General features: G+C 45.8%; 1 protein-coding gene across 3 annotated transcripts in view; it reads left to right on the plus strand.

Annotated features, from left to right (window-relative positions):
- Nucleotides 1-25300, plus strand: part of RETREG1 (reticulophagy regulator 1) — a 127142-nt gene that overhangs the window by 60177 nt on the left and 41665 nt on the right. The window contains exon 1 of one of the 3 annotated variants that reach the window (XM_082621445.1): nt 23573-23921. The exons of the other annotated variants lie outside the window; for them this stretch is intronic. Coding sequence (XP_082477571.1) covers nt 23887-23921 — 35 coding nt within the window. The 5' untranslated portion in view covers nt 23573-23886. Of the gene's footprint in view, nt 1-23572; nt 23922-25300 lie in introns of those variants that run through there. 3 annotated transcript variants of the gene reach the window in all.

The following is a 25300-nucleotide window of genomic DNA, read 5'->3' on the forward strand; positions in this document are numbered from 1 at the left end:
TACCGGTAATTACTTGACATCTAAATGTATGGGGAATAAAATACTTACTAAATTTTGACAGTTACTCAAAACAGGTTGAAGGCCCGTCGAGGTAGCGGTGAGATCTGCCTTCACTGCTAGTGGAATGACATGGCAGGACACGGTGCCAGGACAGTCGGCTCTGCTGGTGGTTGTTGGGAAGGGACCTGGGGGCTCAGGGACAGGCAGCAAGCAGGGGCAGCTGCTGTGAGGCCCCGGCAGGCAGGAGATGAGGCCAGGTGGGAAGGACCAGCGGCTGGTCTTGACCTTTCCTGTCTGGCTCGCTGAGTCCCAGCTCTAGATTACGAAACATGTTCTGGAAATTATTTCCAGCGGGCACACATCCTTTTGGTGACAGCTTATTTCTGGATTCCCAGTGCAAATGCCTGTGCCCTGATGACATTCAGGGGTGTGCGTTATGGCCCATCACCTGATTAGGCACTGAATTCTGAGGACTCTCCCTGCTGGTGTTGGGACACAGCACATGAGTGCAGGACAAAATAACTTGTTTATTTCCTCCAGGCTCCTCCTAACAGACCATGAAGTCAGGGCCTCCCCTGCCTCGGTGTCCCCTTTATGGAGGTCCCTAGCCGTGTGGAAGTGAAGTGCTGGGGCCTTGCCCTGGGAAGTGGCCTGCAAAACAGATTTTTGAGCTCCTTAGAGGGATATTTCGAAGTTTATGTCTGAAGACATGATTTCAGTCATCTCTGAAAAATTTTGGAGCACAAAGTGAGCCTGTAACTGATTCTTACAAACCATCCTCAGTTTTCCTTTGAAGAAGAGTGCTTTCATTCCTTTTCAGTTCTAAGACGGGGCGGGCGACCTTGAGGGCAGTGTGCAGGGCGTCCTGGGAGGTCAGGGTCCTGGTTACAACAGACTTGAGTTCAGACCTCTTCCTACCTCACTACCATGTGTAAAATAGGCAGCTAGTGGGAAGCTGCGGTATACAGCTCGGTGCTCTGTGATGACCTAGATGGGTGGGATGGGGGGGAGGGAGGGAGGTCCGAGAGGGAGAGGATATAGGTACACACACAGCCGATTCCTTTCACTGCACCGCAGAACCTAACATAACATTGTAAAGCAACTATGCTTCAATAAAAAGATAAAAATAAATAAAACGGGTATAGCGACAGAACCCCCTCCCAGAGCTCTGGAAAGCCTTGACAGAGCAGCTCTGTGTACAGCATCGAACACAGAACGGCACGCACGTGGCTCGCTGGAGCTGTCCCAGCTGTTGTTATTTGTGACCATTTCTGCGAGGAGTACAGGAGGCCCCGATCTGAAGCCACTTCCCTGCTCAGAACACGCCTCCCCAGGGGGCCAGGAGGCACACTAATGAGAGCCGTCACCTCACAGGCTCCTTTTGTCCCAAGGGGTCTCTTCCCCTTCCCCTGAGGTTGGCGGCTGGGTCTTCAGCCTGGAGCCAGGGCCACCTGCTGTGGTGACGGATGGCCGCGGTGGGTGTTAACTTTCTGCCTCCTCTCCGGGGCCCGGGCTGCGCTGCAGCTCTGGGTGTCTTGCTCTGAGCTGGGCCCTGCTAGAACTCCGTGTTTGTCCCCGCAGACGTCAGTAAAATGAGCTGATCCCGGGCTTCCCTGGTGGCGCGGTGGTTGAGAGTCCACCTGCCAATGCAGGGGACACGGGTTCGTGCCCCGGTCCAGGAAGAACCCACATGCCGCGGAGCGGCTGGGCCCGTGAGCCATGGCCGCTGAGCCTGCGCGTCCGGAGCCTGTGCTCCGCAACGGGAGAGGCCACAACAGTGAGAGGCCCGCGTACCAAAAAAAAAATAAAGAGCTGATCCGAAGTCCTTCCTGCCAAGATCTTCCTCGAATAGACGTGAGAGCTGAATTGCTCCGTATCCTGTGAATATACTTGGGGGCTGAGAATTCCTGCGCTTGATCTGCTCCACGATTTGCTCCCGAAACAGCTGAGTTGCCGGGCGGGGACTGCGCTCTGCTAGCGGATAAAGGGCCCTGGGACGTGGAGTCACCACGTGGCCACCCATATCCACGCCTCACGCCATCCTTTTCCCTTTGAAGAACTAAAGCATTTGTTTGATCTGTGGTCATAGCCACACACCACGTAAACCCACCCCCAAGCCCCACAGTTTAGCCGCTGCAGATGTTGGCAGCTGGCAGCCCGGCTGAGGTTCAGATGTCCAGGCAGAACAGGAGAGGCATTTACAGAGCGGGCTCCGAGGCCCACTGCCTGGGGTTTCAGCCCAGCTCTCTTCGCAGGCACCTGGCCCTGGGCAAGTTCTAAAACCTCAAAGCCTCATTTCTTCACTTCTTAAAAGTTTTTTGGCCGCACCCCGCGGCATGCGGGATCTTAGTTTCCCGACCAGAGATCGAACCCTTGAACCCACGCCCGCTGCAAAGGAAGCGCGGCGTCTTAACCACTGGACGGCCAGGGAAGTCCCTCATTTTTTCGCTTTTGAAACATGGGAAATGCTATTTAATTCAGGGGTCGTGATGAGGATTAGAGCACGTGGAAGCTGCCAAGCGCCCGACCCCTCTGTAAGGGCTCTGGCACAAGAGCGGTTGTCTGGTTTGTGCAGCTGAGCAGGGCAGGGGGTCGGGCCCCTCCAGGGTGTTGGCACTGGTCCTAAGGGCCAAGACAGGCAGAGTGGGATGGGTGGGGGGCCCGTCAGAGGAAGAGCAGGTAATAATCCGGAAGGACAGTCGGCTGAGGTTGGATCTTTTGCCATCTTGGGACTCTTGTGGCCTGAAGCCCTTTCTTGTTTCCCATGGATATGCTCTCCCCGCTCGGAGGGCTTTTCTTGGGGGAACCCTCAAGCAGGTCTGTATTTGAAAAGTATTCTTCTGGCCTGCCAGAAAGCTCCCCCAAAGCAGGAGTCTGAGGTGAACGTGGAAGCCCATCAGCGATAAAACATTCCAACGCTAGCTTTAATCTGTCAAAACCTGCACAGTCTCAGGCATGCTTTGGCCTTGGCACCATCAGAAGTGCACACCAGCCCCTGGACGAGCCGTGGTTTTCCATCCAGCCGGCTTTGACACATCTGTGCTGTGACTGTTTCCTATCGGGTTGGGATGAGGGGATAAATGTCAGAGTGCTGAGGACATGAAACGGGAGACCCGTGTGTCTTGGTGGCGCCTTGGGAGGGGGTTAGAATCTGTCAAAGTGCCGGCATGTCGGCCCCAGGGGGGGACCAGCTTGGCGATTTCATGTTTCGTGAGGTGATCCTCTTACGTTGACTGACTTACAATCCTTGCCTCTCTCGTTGGCACTGTGGGCAGTCGGATTCTTGTTGCTTGAAGACATAAAGGAGTGCATTTGGGATCTGTCAACATTGTCCAGCTTCGGGGCATTTTGTGAGAGCTTCTCCCTGGGAATGAACAAGAAGGCGCATGGATTTCAAGGCAGGCTTCTTCGCTGGTGAAAGCGGGTCAGAAAATTGTCACCAATTCCAGCATTTGGCTGGTGCAGTCGAGCAAGAGACGTGAAATGAGTGGGCATGGGAGGTGGGCTGCAAAGGAGACAAAAGGACGCAGAAAGCTCTCGTGCGCTCCTGTGCGATTTTAGATGAGGCACTGACGCATGGCAGACAGCTCTGCGACAAGCCCGATGCAGCCTGCATCCCAAACCTACAGCTCCCACCGTGTGGAAGGGGCTTCCTGCACTTGTCACCACTGAAATCAAGCGAGCCCTCAGCTCTCCTAAGGACTGATGCCAGCTGAAAACATACTTGTGCACATTTGTGGGGGGTGGGGGGGCGGAGGAAAAGCAATATAGGTGGTCTGGTTTAAATCCTTCCTCATTAGAACCCAGCTTCTCTTAGCTCTTAACCAAATGGGCCTTTGTATTGTTGGTCTGTGTCTTCACTTGTTTCATATCCAGCTTCTGTACCACCCTGGGAGCTCCGTAAAACAGAGACCACGTCTCCTGGATCTGCCCCTGTGGCCCCAGGGCCTAGCACAGCGCCTGACACTTAATAAGTGCTCACTAAAACATGTTTGACGAGGGAATGAGTGACCTGAGGCCGTCATTTCCAGAAGAAAAGTGGTAGCAGAAGACATCGCCTTTTCGGGAGTTTAGCAGGGATATTTTAGCGATGCAGCAATCCCTGGTACAGAGTCTAATTCTGACGGGACTTCTACCCTGAGCAAATTAGGAAGATGGGGGTTCTGAGTGTCATGTGAAAAGCGGCTAGTAAACGCTCAGCAGAGGAAAATGAGAGCTGGCTGGAAACGAAGTGTGAATGTTGCTGGGAATGCAGAAATCCCCGGGCCACCCCTTCTGATTCATTCACACATTATCACATGATTGCCTTGGCCTTGATAAGGTTGGCTGAAATCCGCAGGGCAGTCTCTCCTCTCCAACCACGCTATACGTCTGTGCTCTCCAGCGGGGCTGGGCAGGTGTGGGGCAGTCTGCACCCTGCACGATGACCTCGGGGAGCAGTCCTTTACACGACATCAGACCAGTGGGGACCTCATATGTCGTGTTGTAGAGTATGTGTGGACAGTACAGTTCTCACACGGAGTCAGGGCCTCAGCTACTCGGAACATACTCTAATGCTTGGGTTTTTCATTGTTGTTGATAAAGTGTTCATTATTGTAAATTAGTGGGTGTAGAGAAAATGTGTCATTCCTTTTGGCTGCCAGGAACTTTCCTCTAAAGGAGAATTTTCTGCCTTATAACTTCAGGCAAAGAATTCATGCTGTTATCTTCTTGTTCAGGTAATTTATAGAAGTTTCTTCAGAAATATGCAGATAATACAGGCACGCTTGGTAAAAATGCTAAAAAATGTCATCTAGGTAATTGCTTTAGTCTTTCCCTTTGTTGTCTGCTTGGAGACCCAATGTGAGGAAACAAAAAGAAAAAAAAAAAGAAAAAGAAAAACTTTTTGAACACCGATGAGTAAATTGAGATGAAACCTCTGATGCCCTCGAAAACTGCATCACCACCCTGATACCCACAGGCTTGAATGACAGACAAGCTACTGATATTCAGTATCACCGGGTCTCCATTGGATATCAGGATGCATCGTTTGATCTCAGTGTCTGCCGTCCTGTGACTGTTTTTAAAGGAAGGTGTCTAAGGCCAAGGAGGACATGGTCCATGCCCTTCATCCCAGCAGTCAAGGACTTTAACAGGGCAGCAGGGCCCTGGAAGAGCCAGCGGTTCGCTGATGCTGTCTTAAGGGTGCCGCTTCCTCTGGTGTAAAGGAACCTTGCAGCTGGAGGAGGAGTCCAAACCTTCCTAATCAGTTTGCTGGCTGCGTGGGCTATAGGAGAGCCCCGGTTCAGGCTGTCCACTGCCTAATTTGTTGAAAGAAATTCTGCTTAATGCTTGGGGGACTTGTTCCCCCTGCAGTCCTCTCTAGCCACGCCCCCTTCTCGGTCCCCAGCCGAGCAACGAGTTGTCTTGTTTCCACCTGGAATCCCCCATCTCAACCGCAGCCCATCCTTTAGCATCACTAAAACGTCACCTCAGGGAAGCCTTTTCTACTCGCCGCAGACCCCACGCCTGTCTCCTGTGCTCGTACTGCGCCTCTCTGTCCTTCTGTATTTTCCCTGTCCTAACAGGGCCCATCATGTTGCTTTGTAATTGCTTCTTGGTTTGTCTGTGTTCCCCACAGACAAAGTCACCGAGACTTAAACTCGGTGATAACAGAGGAAACATCTCTAATCTTTGCCCTCCCCAAGTCTGGCCTACAATTGCCATTAATAGACAGTTATTAAATGAATCAGTCATTTAGCCAAACTATGTAATTAATAAGCACCTGTGATGAGTCTAGAACAGTGCTATGAGCAATGGGTGATTCAGAAGAAAAACAGCCCTGGCTCAGCCATTTCCAAGCCTTGGCAGTGGCCTTGGGCAAGATGCTTTGCTTCTCAATGTCTCTTCATCTGTGAAAGGGGATTAGAACAACACCTTCCCCAAGATGTTTCAAGGATTACATGAAATGATTAACATAAAGCACTTGGTACAGAGTAAGCAATCCTTGGTGCAATTATTATTATCTTTCATCAAGAGGTGAGCTGGCCAGCGATAATGAAGGATCGAAAGTGAAGGAATAGGAAATCAAAAACATAGTTTCATTCATTCCTTACCTGGATATTCTGCTGAACATTAGAGGAAGGAAAGATAGTTGTGATTGGAGAGAGCACCATGGAAAGCGTGAGGCTGAATCTGTGTCTCGTGTGTTCTTTTTAAGCCAACACATAAGTAAGACAGTCAAGATGCCTGCTCCGTCCTTGGTGTTTTGCATATGATGACATTCTCATTCTCTAATCTTACATACTTAATCTAATCCACTTACAACATTTACATATGCCTTAAGTCTTCACAGCAGCTGTTCCGAAGTGCCATTATCCCCATTTCACAGACGAGGAAACAGAGAGGTTAAGTCACTTGCCCGAGCTCACCCAGCTGGTGGTTAGTCGAACAGCATCAGAACCCAGGCAGGCTGTCTGCAGGGGTCACTCGGCAGAGCTGCGCCTCGGAGCATGCAGTGTGCCTAGCACAGTGAGAGGACAGGACACCAGAGACGGCCCTTCGGCAGTTTATTGCTTAGGCAAGGACTTACAGTCGCGTTGAGAAGTAAATAACACTTGGCTACAGAGGAGAGGACAATGGCCAGGGTGGGTCTCCTGAAATGGACTAGGGGATGGAGATGAGCTGCAGCGTGTCTGTCTGGATAAACACCTGGGAAGGGGGTGCAGGAGGAGGGGGCAGACCTTCTGGGGCAGGGAGGACGGGATCGGGTGATCGGAGACAATGAACCTGACCGAGTGCCGGATAAGGTGAATGGGAGAGCCTGAGGGCGATATCCGTGCACCACAGGACACTTAGGGTGAAATTTCACCCTCCACCCAGTTCCCCAGCTGGTGGACTAATAAGATACACAGTGATGCAGTGAAGGACATGCAAAAAATCAAAGTAGCTGAGACAGCTGGGAAGTCCTTAAGATGTTCCATGTTCTCTCAGGTTCTGCTTGCTATTGAAAAATGCGGCAAAACAACCCTTCTGGTGTCTTCGGTGGGATGGTGATACTATCAAATCGGATGTGGATCCAGGAAGAGAGTGTTGCTGGTTGGTTCAGTTACCACATTAACAGCAACTGCTGCTGCTTTGATTTGCCCCTGATATGATAAGAGGCTAATTATATGACAGGGTGACCCACATGGCAGGATGATTTCGGTTGTAGCAACACAATATTTACCTGGATTGCAGACAATCAAGCTGCTAATTCAAGATGCAATCTTTTCCAGAGATTCAGCCAGTGTTGCGAAAAACAGCCTTCCCCATTCCTCACATAGACTCTCTCCAGTTCTAGTTTCAATTACCGATTTAGAATTTATTTACTGATGACCTTTTTCAAAGTCTTTTTTTTTTTTTTTTTTTTTTGCGGTATGCGGGCCTCTCACTGCTGTGGCCTCTCCCGTTGCGGATCCGGACGCGCAGGCTCAGCGGCCATGGCTCACGGGCCCAGCCGCTCCGCGGCATGTTGGATCCTCCTGGACCGGGGCACGAACCCATGTCCCCTGCATCGGCAGGTGGATTCCCAACCACTGCGCCACCAGGGAAGCCCTCAAAGTCTTTTTATATTAAAAAAAAAATCTCCATTTGAAAGTATGATCAATGACAGGACACCAAAACACCAGGCTTTGTTTTTCTTTGTAGATTTTTAAAGATAGAATTTCACACTTTTGGGGGTAGATTTTATCTAATTACAACAAGAGTACATATGTGGGGGAATTTTAGAAAATAAAAACCATAGAGAGAATCGCTATAAATATTGGGGTACATAATTCCTTCCCGATGGTTTTCTTTAATCAATTACAAATAGCGCATGTTCTTTTATAATTGGTGGAGTGTGTGTGTGTATAAAATACAGAGGGTGGCCACCCGTGGCCCACATTCATTCCTTTACATATTGTCTGAGCTACAGCAGTGGAGTTGATTAGCTGTAATGGAGACCATATGGCCCACAAATTTGAAACTATTTAGTGTGGGTCCATTTTGCAGAAAAGTTCTCCAACGTGTTTTAATATGTCAGGTATCCCAGGCCGTTAGCTGTTTGTTAAAAATGTGCTTTTAAGGACTGTGGTGTTCAGGTGAGTAGATGGAAGCCGTATGTGATTTCACCTTGTCCCTATTCCACACGTTTAGTTCATCAGTCAACCTGCTCAGCTGCATTTGCAGAATGTGGCCTAGACCCTCAAGCCCTCACTGTGTCATCATCCCCTTGGACCTGGGCCAGGTCTCAACCCCTAACTGACCCCCATGCTTCCTCTTGGCCCCGAAGAGCTGGTCTCTACAGAGCAGCCAGGACTAACTATTTTGATGATTTCTCCTTCCACTCGGAATACACTTCATACCCGATGTAAGGGAACCTTGAATGTGTGGTGAGGGCCCTCCTTCCCATTGCCAAGATCCAGGAAAAGCTTTCGCCCACCTTGAATATATCGGCTGCGGGGAATGTAAATATAGAGGGTCCAATTTTCTACTCGTACTAATTGTAACCACTATAAAATCACTGTTAGCGCACTCTGTTGATAGATATAAAATCACAACGTATTTGCGTAACGTATTAGTTTTAAAATGCCGCTTTTCCTGTTCTCCCTTCATGTCAGTTTTATTAAAGTTAGGGCCACTTTTTGACCCTAACACATTTTCCAGAACAAGTTATTTCATTCCTAAGTTGTGATAGAGGACTTTACATAGTAAATTCACTGGAAATTGATCCAAGCTGTAAACAGCTATTTCAGTCAATCTTTTTTTCCCCTCAATTTTTATCCCCTCCCCCCAGTTTTATTGAGACATAACTGACATATAACTTTGTATAAGTTTCAGATGCATAAGGTAACGATTCAATACATGTACATGTTGCAAAATGATCACCATAATAGTTAACACCCACTACCGTACAGCTAGTTTTGTTTTCTTGTGATGAGAATTTTTAAGATTTACTTTCTTAGCAACTTTCAAATATACAACACAGTATAATTACCTGTAGTCACCACGCTGTATGTTACATCGCCAGGACTTACTTATCTTCATAACAAAAGGAGTTTGTACCTTTTGACCACCTTCGCCCAATTCCCCACCCACACCTCCACCTCTGGAAAACCATGTGGCTCCATCTTTATCACACGACCACTGAGGACAGTACTTCGGGAAGAAATTTGGGCAAAGCTTATTTTATAATAGCCTAGCCCACACCCACAAGTAATTAAGGAATCTGTGATATATGTCTTTCTCTTTCATTAGTATTGTTATTATTTTTTACCCATCCTATCAGGTAGGCTCTGTGACATCTGAAAGCTTCCCAGACCAGCACTGAGTGATGTCACTTCAGCCATCCTTCCTCTCCTAGTACTTTGCTCTTCAAAATTTTAAAACTGAATGCACAGTCCTGGTCTGTGACAGATTTGGTAAGATCATAAACATGTGACCACATCCTCTTCTGGAGGGATAATTTCAAGCAAAACGAAGCAAAGTATGTTTTAAAGGAACCTGCCCGTTCGGGGGCCTGTGGACACGCATCCAATGAAGCCTACTTCTCAGGGCGACACCCCCAAGAGGCGCCTCAGTTTTGCCTTTAGAGTTTGTAATCTCATGTCATTGGAAAGACCCTGGGAACAGCTGTTTCTCGTTGTGGGGGAGGCTCACTGTGATCCCCTGCCATGAAAGCAGTGGCTCTTTGATGGGAAGAGAAGGGGACCCGCTCACTCTGGGAGACACGTGTAAGCATGGTGTCCCCTCCCGCACGCCTGGCTGCAGCTGGTATGGAAACGCATGTTGTTTCCTGGCCTCTGTTACAGCTCCTGACACGGCCCGTCCCTTGCTCTTCACTGACTTTGGAATGAGGCAGTGTTTAAATTTCTACTGCACACGCTGAGCACAGAAGCTGGATCGGGGAGTGGGGGGGTCTTCAACTGTCACTGCCCTCTCCAGTTTTCAGTACAGCTTATGATTTCAATGAAAAAATGTAAAGTCAAGTTTGATATAAAAATTCCCATTGGTTATAAATAAGCAGATTGAAAGCGGCGTCTGGCGGCGTGAATCCACTGTGAAAACTTAGGATGAACTGTGTGTACGACATTGCCATGGTTTGATGCTAAAAGTAGGTGCAGGTGAAGTAGCCAAGTCTCGTTTCCATTTTTAAACTGTGCACTTCCTCTGTGCTCACAACAGGAAGGAAACATGAAACATCAGGACGCATGGCACACATGGAAAGGAAATTGGAACTTGGTTTCAAACCTGGATATTTTATCAGAGTAAGGAAAAAGGTGGCAGGTGGTCACGCTTTCATAGGAACACACTGGTGTGCGGATGGCTCACCTCCTTGCACACTGCTCACGGCCTGGGGCACCCCAAGGGGCGGGGCACACGCAGCGCCCCGTCTCTCCCATGTCCCTGGAACTGGACGCATGCGGGTGGAGCACAGGCCTTTGCTCCCACATCAGCCTGCCTCTGACTTCCAAATTCGTCCTGGTGTTGCCCCGTGGCAGGTGCTGACACTGGCTGGGAAGGAAGCGAGGTAATCTTGGGGCCTGGGCACACTGTGGTTAGCCCCGGGGTCGGCTGGAGAGTGGAGCCAGCCAAGTGCAGCAGAAAGGTGGCCTCTTCAGGGGTCTTAAGGGGCTGGAGGAGGGGTCGTGGAAGAGGGCAGGGTAGGCAGAGTTAGTGGATGGAACAATCTGCGCAACAAAGTCAATCATATAGGGCTTCCCTGGTGGCTCAGTGGTTGAGAGTCCACCTGCCGATGCAGGGGACGTGGGTTCATGCCCCGGTCCGGGAAGATCCCACATGCCGCAGAGCGGCTAGGCCCGTGAGCCATGGCCGCTGAGCCTGTGCGTCCCGAGCCTGTGCTCCGCAACGGGAGAGGCCACAACAGTGAGAGGCCCACATACTGCAAAAAAAAAAAAAAAAAAAAAAAAAAAAAAAAAAATCAATCATATAGCACTGGATTATAACCCAAACCCTAAGTCCTTACGAGTCCACAGAAGTCCTTATTGATGTAAATGATTGAATAGATAAGTCACTGAGGGAAGGAGGAGAGACAAGGCTTTCTGACAGAAGAATTCTGAGTAATATAAGTTGCAACCCCTGCATTCAGCAGGTGGACCTGTGTCCCTGGGCACCATCATCCCCCACCGCCCTGCCCAGAATGAGGGTTGGACTTAGATTTGCTTTCAAAGACTAGAGTATGGAAAGGGAAAAGTAATAACTTTGCCATGGAGAAACCTGGCAAACACTAGGAATCCAAGTCATCAAGTGACCATCACCAGGGAGAAGTCATGTGGATCTCAGGGAACCCCGGGTGTGATGAGAAGGGCCATTCTCCTCCATGGTTGTCTTCCCCCAAACCTGTAACCTCAGTCTAATCATAAGAAAAACATCAGACAAATCCAAATGGAGGGCATTCTATAAAATACCTGATATCTACAAAATACTCCTCAAAACTGTCAAGGCAGGAAACCAAGGGAAGACGGAGCAGCTCTCACAGACCACGGAGACTAGGCAGGTGTCACGACGGAAAGCACCATGATGCCCCGGATGGGATCCTGGAAGAGAAGAAGGATGTTAGTGAAAGTAACTACAAGTAAAGTCTGGAGTTTAGTTCATAGTAATCTACCAATGTTGGCTTTTAGTTTCGACAGACGTGCCGTGGTAACGTAAGATGTTAACCCTGGGGGAAACTAAGTGAGGGGCATACTGGAGCTCTGTGTACTGTCTTTGCAACTCTTCTGTAAATCTCAAATCATTGCCAAATAAAAAGGTTATTACGAGAAGACAAGATTGTTAAGCTTATAGGAGAGAGATGCTGGGTGCCCGAGGAAGCCCCTCCTGAGGGGTTATTGTGGAGGCAGGTTAACCCTGTCTCAATGCCCGGTTTCTTGGCTAAGGCTCTTCAAGGGTCACATTTCAGATTTGTTTCACTCTGTTTTTAAAGCTCATTGCTTTTTGCTAGTCATTGAAAGGGTTTTACTCATACCTGCTAGAAATGAACTCACTCATGGTCACCTTCAGATTGCCACCCCACCTTGGGGTGGCCTGCAGGAGACACACCACGTTTCTGAGAGGCTGGGTTTATTATCAGACAGTCAGACAGTGGTCGAGGCGGTATGGAGATGCTGGCCCACCACGTCACTGGAGGCAGCTGCCCGGCTGCAAGAAGCAGTTACAGGTCTCTGAAGTGAAGGCTTTCTTCTTTCCCACCCGATCCAGGCCAGCAGATACTCAGCTTTTCCCGTAGCAAATGCTTCTAAAAGGGCTGGCTCCTTTTCAGAAATGCCTGGAGGCTGTCGGATATTAGCAAGCCCTGGAGCACATTCCCAGGAAACACCCTTGCCTGGGAGGGGGGTGGCCCTTTCAGTGTCTGAGATCTCTCATCCCTACCCAAGGCCGGGTCATCAGGTGGAACTCATCCAGCCAAGGCCACAAGGGTGTCAGATGATGCATGGCCAAACGGGACTAGAAAGAGGCTTTATGGTACCCTCAAAACTAATAATGATTAACTATTACAAGGCTGTGGAGCTGGAAAGTCTCCATTTCAGTTTGGCTTCTCCACAAAATCCTGGGTAAATGTATAACCAAGAAGCATTTTATCAGGTGCTATTTAACGAATGAAAAATACTTTTTAATACTGACATAAGCAACACCTGATAAGGAAGATTAACAGATAACAAAAGTATTGTGTAATCCTTAAACATAAGTTGCAATTGCCCAATGTTTTGCATTGTAGTTTTAAGTGCAAGAGAAAAGTTTTTGTTTGAGCTGCGTGCCACTCTTGTGGGAGCCACTCCCGTCTTTACCGGCCACAGAGACCTCTGTGTCTGTGATCTGTGGCCTTAGAAATTTTCCATTTCTTTATGTTTGCTAAGAGCAGTGGGACCTGCCAGAGCTCTTTCTCTCCTGTGGCTATTTGTTCTGACTTTCTTGGAACCCAAGATTCTCTGTCAAGGACCTTCACCCCTGAAATACACATAGAGCCTTAAAAGAGAGCTTTCAGTAACCAAGAAAGCAGGATTCTTCAGAAACAAGATTAGTCTTCTTCAGGATTATTCTGCGGAGGGAAGCTTGAGCCAACAGTGACATTTCGCACCGTTGGGGATTTGATTTCTACCAGTCTCTCTACTCCTGCGGTTTTGTAGACGTTTTTTTTTTTGTCGGGGGGAAGGGTTTGGGAAGGATGGGAGGGAGAAGAGAGAAAGAGACAAAGACCCCCTCTTGATACAGAAGCACATCCACAGTTTTCTAAGGAGAGAAGGCATGAGGCAGTACGTGGGAATGAAACTAGTCACTGGTGACCAACAGGTCCTCAGAGGGGGGCGTCCCAGACAAGAGTTTGTAGAGACCCTGTTTAGCACAGTGACGTGGGTCTTGGTAAACACAGGACACACACACGCCAACCAGGCCAGTGATGCACGCTGGTGTGACTCGGGAGGTCCCAGCTCCTGCCGGTTTCCTGCAGTCCTTTTCTCCTCGCTTCCTTAAGCAGCTGCCAGACGGCCTCTTCTTCCTCTCCTCGTGTCCCGTGGCCACTCCTGTGCCCCTTCCTGCTGCTCTGCATCTGCCGCTCCCCAGCCGTGAGCCCACTGAATGAGTCAGCAGATGGGTTATTTGCGGTGTTTACACTTTGCTTCATGGATTCAAATGGTCATGAACTCCTAAATATCACCATTTAAAATTTAACGACATATAATGAACGTTTATTAAGAAACTCGTAAGAGGGACTTCCCTGGTGGTCCAGTGGGTGAGACTCCGAGCTCCCAGTTCAGGGGCTGTGGTTCGATCCCTGGTTGGGGAACTAGATCCTGCATGCATGCCGCAACTAAGAGTCCGCATGCTGCAACTAAGACCCGGTGCAGCAAATAAATAAATAAATAAATAAATAAATAATAAGAAACAAGGACCTACTGTATAGTACAGGGAACTGTATTCAATCTTCTTGTCATGTATATATATAACTGAATCACTTTGCCGTACACCTGAAACTAACACAACATTGTAAATCAACTCGACTTCAATAAAGAAAAATATTTTATTTAAATATTAGGACATCAAATATATGCCACAGAGATCAGCATGACAAAGACGCAGCTGGTACAGGGTCCACCTCTTGGAGGCTGTTGAGTCTTTCACGGTGCTCCCTGCCGGCCCCCCTGCCCCCCAGTTTCTCTCCACTCCTTCCCACCCCTCTTCCCCTTTGGACGTTTGCTGACTCTTCTCCCATATTTTGGTCTTTCCACTCCTGGATGCTGGCTTCTTCAGCATCCCTGGGGCAGCTGCACCCACAAGTGTCCAAACCACACTTTCCAGACAGCTTCACTCCAACAATATCTACTGTAGGAGGGGACACAGTTCGACCCAAGACGACAGGTCAGATAATGGGTATAGCATGGACTGGACTGGAAGGGTGTGAGAGGCACTCCCTGGCTAAACTGAATGGTCTGTGGCACAGATCTGGCTCCAGGTGGGAGTCCCTGCTGAGACCATAACAAATTATGTGATAATCAAAACAGCAATCTAGCACACGTTAGCAAAATGGAAGTTCTGACAAATAGGGGGAAGAACATGGTAATGTATTGGGTTATCTTACAATTGATGACCTAAACAGGTATACTGATGAGAGTGAAAGGGGTCTGTTATTAATTATACCAGGACAAGAGGTGAAACTGGGGACTGTCCCAGGCTGGGAAGTAGGTTGTCTACAGTGCCACCTCCAGCAAAAGGAAGGAGAAGGTTGACCAGAAAGCTAGAGGGGGGGTGGGGGGTGGGGGTACTTCAGAAGCTCTGTGCGTTGGTTGTAGAGTGCCAGCTATGCTTGGATGAAAAGAAATTTGAGGAAAACACTTCGTAACTCTAAGCTTGAAAAAGATAAAAGGATAAAGAGAGTAACTGGGTCGCTTCTGTTCTATTTATTAGAGAAGAGACTGGGAAAAGAAATTCCCACTTTCTCTTCCTAGCCGTCCAGATGATCCCGGTCACAGTTTTCCAACTGTAACTTGTGTAACTCTGGGTTTCCAAGGATCCGATTCAAGGGCTGCCTTTGTGCAGGACTGAGGCCACTTCTCAGTGCCCTGCTCCCATTTAAACCTGAATAAGTCTTTTGGGTTGTTTTGTCTTTTATATACTGAGGTTTGTCATAACATAGCATTTAGGAAAAATAAGTTTTTATTGCTTGAAAAGCCACCAGTCTAGGACAAGTCTCAATATGATTCCACCAACCAAAAAGCAAGAGAGAGGGACCATCTCTCTCAGTGTAGCACATCATGATTATTCATCACATTGTCACTACTGAATGGCATCATTCACATCATTTACATATATAATCATTTGAACCTTTTATTTCTTTTTAATCTAAGGGAAAAAAGATGTCCTTTTCCACTTTGCTCCAGAAAGACACTGGCTTTGATACTAATTTATACCCTTATTCCACTTTTGCAAAGTGCATAGTATATACTCTGAATTTTCATGGGAAAAAAATTCTGTATTGGCAACACTGGAAGTCTTCCGTGGGATATGAAAAAAGTGGAGAAGGGGAATTCTTATCCTCTCGAGTCAGTGGGTGGAGGGAGGGCTTGCTTCTGTTTTCTTTCTCTCATTCTTTCAACCAACACGTTTCTTTCTAAGTGGTCAAATCCTTGAAGGTAGGAACTCTTCCTGGTCTGGTTTGAGGGAAAAATCCTGAAGACCAAATGAAAGAATAGGGATTTTTTTTTTTCCTTTAGTGAGAGGAAACCACAGAAAAAGTTTTCCCCTTCCATTTAAAAGTAACCTTTTTTCTTTTTCATATTTTAAGAACATTTTCTTTGCTTACCAAAAGAGCAATTTGTATTTGTTGCTGAAAAATTGAAAATACAGACAGGCAAAAAGACTAAAATAGAAAATATTCATTGTTTTCTTAAGCCAGAAAAGAAAACCACCATCAATACCTCAGTGTGGGTCCTTTGAAACACTTTTCCTTTCTCTCCTCTCCCTCCCCTCCCCCCTTCCCCTTGTCCTCCTGGTTTCCCTTTCTTCATCCATATCTTTGCTGAGGTATTTTCATCAATATGTAAATGTATATTTTTACATCAATGGGATATTATACATTTTGTTTTCTAGTTTCTTGTTAAAGTTGACCATATTATGGAAAGATTTTCATAATAATCTCATCCTTTTTAGCATAGGATTTCATGGCACCGTACTTTAATTAATTCCTTGTTGATAGGGATTGTTTTGGTTTTTCTGCAGTTACAAAGAATGCTTATGTTTATTTTATCTCTACATGTTTTTATTTTGCATATGATTTATGAAGCACATACAGTATTTACAGGTCATATTTGTACACTGAAAATATATATGCATATAATGTATAAACGCACAATGTATTTGGACAGTGTGTCCTGCTAGGGGTGCTTTATCACAAGTATTTGGTGGCCCCTAGCCTAGGCAACAGGTGACGCTGGACTGATTGAAGACAATAACCACAGAAAGCACAGTCTCAGGGGTGGTTACAAGCACAGCTCAGTGCGTCAGGGTTGATGGCACTTGGTGAGAATCTTCTCTGGCTGGTGAGCGAGAGGGAAGAATGACTATAATTCCCATGTTTTTGCCTCAGTTGGCCATTTGGAACCTTTTTTCACTTTACTGATGTAACTAATATTGACTAATAGTATCACCCTAAAATAATACGGTGTGGGCTGTTCTAGGAGCTGGCTCTACCATGCTTCGTAGTATTGTTGGGAAACAATAATGAACAAGAAGATGAGGTCCCTGCGTATCTCCTAGTGGGAAGGAGGGAGGGATTCCCATAGCTGACATGTCAGCAAGTAGTGAAGATACATTGAGATGTTGCTAAATTCATTGAAGAAAATACTTGAGAAAAATGGGATTGAGAATGATATGGAGAATTATTTTTCCAAAGAAAGAAAATGAAGAGAAGAAATAGGAAAGGATAAGGGAGAGCAGGTTACTGAGAGTTGGTGGATCCTCTTTGGGCTCGTTTTTGGAGATATTTTTGGGACTTCCAAGTATTAAAAGAGAAACTGAGGCATATTAAAAATTTTAAGAGTTTATTTGAGCAAAAATCAATTTGAATGTGGTGGCACCAACCAGAAGTGGTCAGGATGCTCCATTGACAGGAGCTGGGGATGAGACTTTTTTCTTTTTTTAAAAAAATTTTTGGCTGCGTTGGGTCTTCGTTGCTGCGCCCGGGCTTTCTCTAGTTACGGCAAGCAGGGGCTACTCTTCGTTCCGGTGTGCAGGCTTCTCATTGCAGTGGCTTCTCTTGTTGAGGAGCATGGGCTCTAGGCACATGGGCTTCAGTAGTTGTGGCACGTGGGCTCAGTAGTTGTGGCTCACGTTCTCTAGAGCGCAGGCTCAGTAGTTGTGGCACATGGGCTTAGTTGCTCCGGGGCGTGTGGGATCTTCCTGGACCGGGGCTCAAACCCGTGTCCCCTGCATTGGCAGGTGGATTCTTAACCACTGTGCCACCAGGGAAGTCCGGGATGAGACTTTTATAGAGAAGATGCGGAAGCAAAGCGAGGAACTCATCTGGTTGGCTGTAGCCCAAGCGGTTGCCCTTATTTGGGAAACCCTGGTTGGATGCTTGTGGTTAGTTGTCCTTATGTTTCGGTTTCTGAACCTTGAGGCATTTGTAGGCTCAGGTTTTGGTTTGCTTATGTTGGCTTCGAAGGAATTAGAACCACCTCCATCTAATGCCCTCCCTATTTAATTAATTTCACACAGGTTAAGATGTCTAGTATTCAGTGTTGTATGGGTACATTTTTTTTTAGTTCTTTTTTAAATTTTTTTTATTAGTTTCTGCTTTATAACAAAGTGAATCAGTCATACATATACATCTGTTCCCACATCCCTTCCCTCATGCAGTATGGGTACATTTTTAACAACTGGCTCGGGGTGAGTACGGGATAACAGCTGATCTGTAGCATTTGCCAATTTTCATGCTGTGGCTGGTTGCAGACTAGCTCCTTCACAGCACTGAACGTGGAGTGGAAAGAGGTGGTAAGAATTTTCATGAGCGAGTCAGAGGCAGCTCTGGTGCACCACAGCTAATGGGTGACAGAAATACAGAGCCACCTCGACTTGCAATGGGGTTACATCCCGATAAACCCAATATAAGTTGAAAATGTTGTTAAGTCAAAAATGCATCTAATACACCTACGCTACTGAGCATCACAGGTTAGCCGAGCCCACATGCTCAGAACACTTCTGTGAGCCTACAAGCGGGCGACGTCATCTAACACGAAGCCTGTTTTATAACAAAGTGTTGACTATCTCATGTAATATATTGAACACTGTACTGAAAGTGAAAAACAGAATGGCTGCCTGGGTACAGAGCGGTCGTAAGTGTATGGATTATTAATCCTCGTCATCACAGGGCTGACCAGGAGCTGAGGCTCGCTGCCACGGCCCAGCATCACGAGAGAGTGTCACACCGCATCTTGCCCAGGAAAAGATCAAAATTCAAAATTCCAAGGGCGGATTCTACTGAATGTGTATCACTTTCACACCATCGTAATGTGGAAAAATTGTAAGTCGGGCACTGTCTGTATAGGTTTGGAATTCTGGAGAGTGTGTGACGAGCAATATAGATTTGGGCGTGGAGGTCAGAGTTAAAATTCTGGGAATAGAGAGGTTTCCTAGAGAGATTGTATAGCATGAAAAGGAAGGTGGCCAATGTTGGAACGCCAGGACTGGGCTCTCAAAGGGTGGTTTCCCCCCCGCCCCCCACGAGCAGCATCTTGGAAGCAAGTTCATGACCCATCACAGACCAGTGGAAGTAGAGAGTGGCTGAGGTTGGGACCCACTACTCTGTGTTGTTTCAGGTTTGGGAAGGCCGGCCCTAGAGATCACCAACGCTTACGACTGAAGAGTCAGGTAGAAGAGAGACACTTAGATAGACCAAGAAGGACTGTTGAGAGGAGTGGGGCTGGGCACAGAAAGTGGAGTCTTGGAGCCCAGGGTGGAGAGAGTGTCAAGATAAAGGCAAGCGGGCAGCCACGTAGGGCCCCACAAGGTCAGGGCAGATTAGATGGGAAGGAAGCATCAGCTGCATTTGAAGAGCATTGTCATAGGGCCATGGTAGGCGCAGAAAGCAGGCTGTAATTGATGAGGAGTGAGTTGAACATAGACTCCTGGTTAGGACCTTGGGCTGTAAAGGGCAGACAGAGGTTTGGGACTAGAAGAAGATGTATGGTCAGTGGTGGGGTTTCTGGAAAAGGCCTGCATATGTCTGTGGGCTGAGGGAAAGGTAGAATTTGGGAGGTCAGGAACTGGCAAGAACAGGCTGGGATACCTGGTGGTTTAAACCAGAGATGAGAGGAGGAAAGGGAATCAAGAACTTGGGATACAGCCTGGCCTTGAAGAAATTACTTATGGGCTCTTGTCTTCGGAGGCCAAAGGGAAGCAAGGGTGGGAGAGGGTTTTGGATGGAGAAAAGCAGAGGCCAAGATATGGAGGGAGAAGATACTCAATGGACTCTTCTCAGTATCCATTAACTGTCCTGTTAATTGCCTTCTGTAATTTGTACCCCTTTCCCTTCTGACTAAAAGTGATTCTGGAAATGTTTTTGAAACAATTCTTAAGATTGTGTTAGCCAGTGAGCTCTCAAAGGAACTTCTGTTGTATGTTTAGGCCAGTTTGGGCAGAAAAGTAGAAAATTGAGGCTCTAGAGCTATACAGGCCAGTGGAAACAGAATGCAGGCTACATATATAATTGTATATTTCTAGCAGCCATGTTTAGAAAAAGTAAACAGAAAGAAGTGAAATTAATTTTAATAATACATTTTATTTAACCAGTGTATCCGAAATATTATTATTTCAACATGTTATCAATATAAAAATTGGTAATGAGATATTTTACATTCTTTTTTCCTATTCCATCCTAAAATTCCAAACTAGCCACATTTTAAGTGCTCAATAGCCAGGTGCTGCTAGGGGCTACCATACTGGACAGTGCCCCTCTGAAGGGGCCATACATTTTGTAACACTGAGTGCTAATTTCAAAAAAAATTTGAAATGTGCCTTGTTCTTAGGAGGTGACAAAGACTCTCTCTTTGACCAAACTAGTCAGGCTCCTCTGGGCTCATTTCCAACTAGGCCCTGCCCTTGGGTAGGTCCTCGGGAACCCAGTTTTAGCAAGAAATTTGTCAAGTCAGTTTATCGAGAACCCTCTGCCCTTGATATTTGATCACCCTTAATATCTAACCAAATCCCTCATGTCTCACCATCCCCATCAGGTAATAGCTGATCACCCTGGCCTGCCTTCAGCAAGAATTCTGTTAGGTCAGTTTAGCAAGGAGTTAACCTACCCCTCTTAATAATTTTCTCTCCACCAACGAACCCCACCCATTTCTTAGCCATTCATGCTAATATTGCCCCGTAACCTACAATAGAGGGAGGGTCCCTCCTCTTGTCTCTGAAAGTTCCAGAGCCTCAGTCAACGCTGCCATAGGAGAGATGGAAAAAAACAAAACTCTTAGGCCAATGATTGTGTGAAGAGAAAAAAGGGCATTCAGAGAAGTGGACATTTAGCTTTGAAATGGCAGTTATTTTCTTAGGCCATAATACTGATGAAAACTGCAAGAGAAAATAAAAATGTTCACTTAAAGTATACTACTAAAATTAAATGCATACAAAGTTTGAAAGAGTATGGGTATAAGAGAATGTAAACCGTGTACGTGTCTGGCCGTATGTATGCACTTTTGCCAGAATGAGTGGGTTCTGCTCTCTGTTTGGCTGCAGAGAAGAAAAGAGCCCTCCACTCCTGCACTGGAGGCTGTTCCTGGCTCTGCCCCCAGCAGGTCACCTAACTTTGCTGGGCCCCCATTTCAGTGTCTGAAAATCTTGGATGGCTATCGTGGCCCTCAGGGTCTTTCTCACGGCTGTATTCTGTGAGTCCTTAAATTTGGGATGCCCGGTGGGTTTCCGGTCAGGGATGATGAGGGAACCCTTGGCACCCTAAACCCCCCGCCGGACCGAAGCTGTCACTGGAGGGAGGAAGCCACCCACCGTGTCCTACACCTGGCTTTTGTTATCTGTGCCATCCTGTTTTCCCTCCTTGTCCTTGGGAATTTCAGAAGTTAACACAAATATATCTAAAGGGGAATTTATGGTTGGAGCACGTAATTTTAAAATGCATGAAGGCATGCTTAAAGGAAGTATTTTTAAAGGAAATATTTTATGGTAGTAATGGGTAATTCATCTCTCACACCGATCAGTTAATTGTCCTTTAAAATTGAGAGGCAGATTTCAGGGATACAGTAGTCTGGTCTGTAGTCATCAGCAGCTAAGTTCAACAACAGTGGTACTCAGATATTCAAGAAGTAGTATAAGAGAAGCTTAAAAGAACAAAAAAGGTAAAATCAATGGGATAGGACTGTTAGAACTGAGAATTAGACCATAGAATTAGCATTGTTGTTGGTCAAGTGAAATAGAGGTGGTAAAATATTCTCATGGATAATATTTTCAGCGTCTCAACTTTTCACTTCATTAGGCCTGGAATTTCTAACAAGACAGCACGTTGCTCCAATCCTGAGAGGCTCGGGCACACCCTGATCTTCAACTCTGCTTATGACTGTTTTCTTTCAATGTCAACAGTATTTGAGTTATGTGTTTGAGCAGCAACTTACTTTTAGACTTTGAAGTCTAGAACTTTAGCTCTTGTGTGGAATACTAAAGAATTGTCGTGAATTGCGACAGGCATGTGCTACAAAATAGCTAACAGTGCCTCAGAGAAAGATAATATTTGTTTAGAGTCTTCAATTTTTTATTGCTCCAGAAATCACCTTAACACATATAAATGTAAAGTATACATTGAATATAGAGATATTGCTAGGATTAGCTATTACCAATCTTGTGACAATGGAACACACATTTTAAAAAGAAAAGTGGAAGGGTAAGCTGGGACAAAGTGAGAGAGTGGCATGGACATATATACACTACCAAATGTAAAATCGATAGCTAGCGGGAAGCAGCCACATAGCACAGGGAGATCAGCTCAGTGCTTTGTGACCACCTAGAGGGGTGAGTTAGGGAGGGAGACGCAAGAGGGAGGATATAAGGGGATATATGTATGTGTATAGCTGACTCACTTTGTTATACAGCAGAAACTAACACACCATTGTAAAGCAATTATACTCCAATAAAGATGTTAAAAAAGTGTATTGTTTCTTTTTTTAATGTTTTTATTTTTTATTTTATTTTTTAGTTTTAATTTTCATTGGAGTATAGTTAATTTGGAATGTTCTGTTAGTTTCAGGTGTACGGCAAAGTGAATCAGTTATACATATACATCTATCCACTCTTTTTTAGATTCTTTTCCCATGTAGGTCTTTACAGAGTACTCAGTTGAGTTCCCTGTGCTATACACTAGGTTCTTATTAGTTTTCTATTTTATATACAGTAGTGTGTATATGTCAATCCCATCTCCCAACTTATCCCTGCTCCCCCCCTCCTTTCCCCTTTGGTAACCATAAGTTTGTTTTCTACATCTGTGACTCTATTTCTATTTTGTAAATAAGTTCATTTGTACCATTTTTTAAGATTCCACATATAAGCAATGTCATATGACGTTTGTCCTTCTCTGTCTGACGTACTCCACTCAGTATGACAATCTCTAGGTCCATCCAGGTAGCTGCAAATGGCATTATTTTGTTCTTTTTTATGGCTGAGTAATATTCCATTGTACATATGTACCACATCTTCTTTATTCATTCATCTGTTGATGGACATTTAAGTTGCTTCCATGTCCTGGCTGTTGTAAATAGTACTGCAATGAACATTGGGGTGCATGTATCTAAGAAAAGTATATTATTTCTTAATAATTAGATCTTGCTTACAGCCTTACTTGACTTTCCCAATCAGGAAAAAAAAATGATTTCAAGTTTTTCTGCAAAGTTTTCAGGTTATATTCCTAAAGGGATCTCAGTAATGTTTCGTCCAGCTTTTTTGAAAGCAAGAAGTGAAGTGATTTTCGTCCTGCTATTAGAAGTTGCAGGGAATGAGGGTACCTGGTGATTGATGACTCCTAAGTAATGATGGGCCAAGCTATCAGAACATCTCACGCCCACAGCTTGGCCGCATTCCAATGTCAGGCTGGTCCCTGATGACAGAGGGAAGTCCCTCAGAAGAAACCGAGGGACAAAACCGTTGCCCCAAGGAACACATGGACTCGTATTTGTGTGCTTACTTCAGAGTTGAGAAATCTAGACCCAAAGGAAGATTTTCTTGCCAAACAATATCTCTCCAAACACAATTGTTTATTGGCATTTTCCACCTTTTTTTTGTGAGGAAGGGATCTTTTTGCTGAGTAGCTAAGCATTTCCAGAACAAACAAACCTCTCAGCTCTTGCGGTCCTGCCCACTTTGCTCTCCACCCTCCAGCCCCTCCTGTGAGTTGGAGATCTGATAGCCCAGGCTGAAGTTTCAAGCTCGCTGCCCTTTGGGGGTTCCTTGTCATGCCAGGAAAAAGCAGGAAATAGAAAGGGTAGGCTGGCTTAGGTGAAGTCATCCTGGTAAAGGTTAATAGCTGGGTGGTGACACCTCCTCATAGGACTGGAGCAAAAAAGCTGGGCAGCTGGGCAGCGCTTGCTCCCAGCTGTCTGTCACGGTCCTGGGAGTAAGAGGTGACCTCTTTATTTTTAGAAGGGGACAGTCATAATAACCCGGCTCCTAGCTTCATTCAAGGCAGGCCGGGGCTTCGGAAGTTTGTAAACACCTACTTTTCTGGGTAGGGGAGGAGTGCTTTTACTCCAAAAAGAAAAGAACTTGACTACTGGGGTTTTTCCCGCCTGGTAGTCATCGTTAGCGTGGAGGAGACACTGTCGTAGCACAAAAGTGCTGCAGCCTTCTCCACTTTGTTATTATTTTCAAAGGGCAGAAATGCCTGAAGGTGAGGACTTTGGATCAGGCACAAGGTAATTATGATACACATTTACTTTTGCTTGAGTCTATTTCGTTTGCTGGTTATCTTTCTAAAAATACTGTGACTAATTTAAAAGGTAGTTGAAATTAAAATTTAAAAAGGAGTGCAATCCCTTAATTCCAGGAAATAGAATTTTCTTTAGCATGAAGAGAGAGACATAAAATTAACTGAATACACCCGTAGAAACATATGCCAATAAGTGTTTTTCTTGAGTGAGGAAGTGACGGCCGGCCTGAAATTATCAAAAAGTATTTCTTCCTACATCCTGTAAAGTCTACTTGAGTTTTTTGGTGTTTGATTTTCAACTTCAGATGGTAGTTGTTAGAAATCGAAGCTAGTGAACATTTTGTAAATTGCTTGCATTTTAAAGACTTGAACATTTCTAAAGGTTAATAATTAGACCAATATACCCGTTTTGGTATTACAATACTTTTTTTTTTACCATAGATCTTATCTTTGAAAATGTGATCATTGGGCCCCCATATGCAGTACATTAACTGTATTAATGTTTTCTTAATATCTGGCTCTAAGAAAGGGGGATAGAGACGGGAAAGGAAGCAGGCAGTTATTTCTATTAATATGAGCACAACTTGTGTCCATACTGGAAGTTTCCATCTCTAGCCCCATTGCTGTGTTAACAAAATTTATATAAATCGGTGTAATTGGAATTCTAATTAGGGTCATTGAAATTCAGATATGAAGATGTAGAAAGAAAGTTGTTTAAAAAAAGGACAAGAGGTGGGCTTCCCTGGTGGCGCAGTGGTTGAGAGTCCGCCTGCCGATGCAGGGGACATGGGTTCGTGCCCCGGTCCGGGAAGATCCCACGTGCCGTGGAGCGGCTGGGCCTGTGGGCCATGGCCGCTGAGCCTGCGTGTCTGGAGCCTGTGCTCCGCAGCGGGAGAGGCCACAGCAGTGAGAGGCCCGCGTACCGAAAAAAAAAAAAAAAAAAAATAGGAACAGGAATACCACAATATTTTTTTGTCCTTGTATAAGCATTCCTTTTCAGCCATGGTGGTATGGTGTGTTTGTGTGTGTGTGTGTGTGTGTGTGTGTGTGTGTGTGTGTGTGTTGACTATAATCAGTTGTAATCATGTCCTTAAAAGCTACTTTTCTCTTTAGTTTTCTAGTTTTCATTTTCTTCCAAATTCCTTCCCCGTCCATCAAAGGGGACGTTAAGTTCACATTTAATTGAATAATGAAAGAACTGTCTATATAAAATGAGACATTAAATCAAGTGCTTGAAGATGACATTCACACAAGTGCCTAGATTTAGGACATGGACTAATTAAATAGTTGAGAAAACACTTTCAGAGAATTTTAGATGTCAGTCCTAGTTTGAGATGATGGGTGATCTACCCATATTGTACGTAT

The sequence above is a fragment of the Mesoplodon mirus genome, assembly GCF_964341445.2.
Source record: "Mesoplodon mirus genome assembly, chromosome: 5".
NCBI classification, from domain to species: Eukaryota; Metazoa; Chordata; class Mammalia; order Artiodactyla; family Ziphiidae; genus Mesoplodon; species Mesoplodon mirus.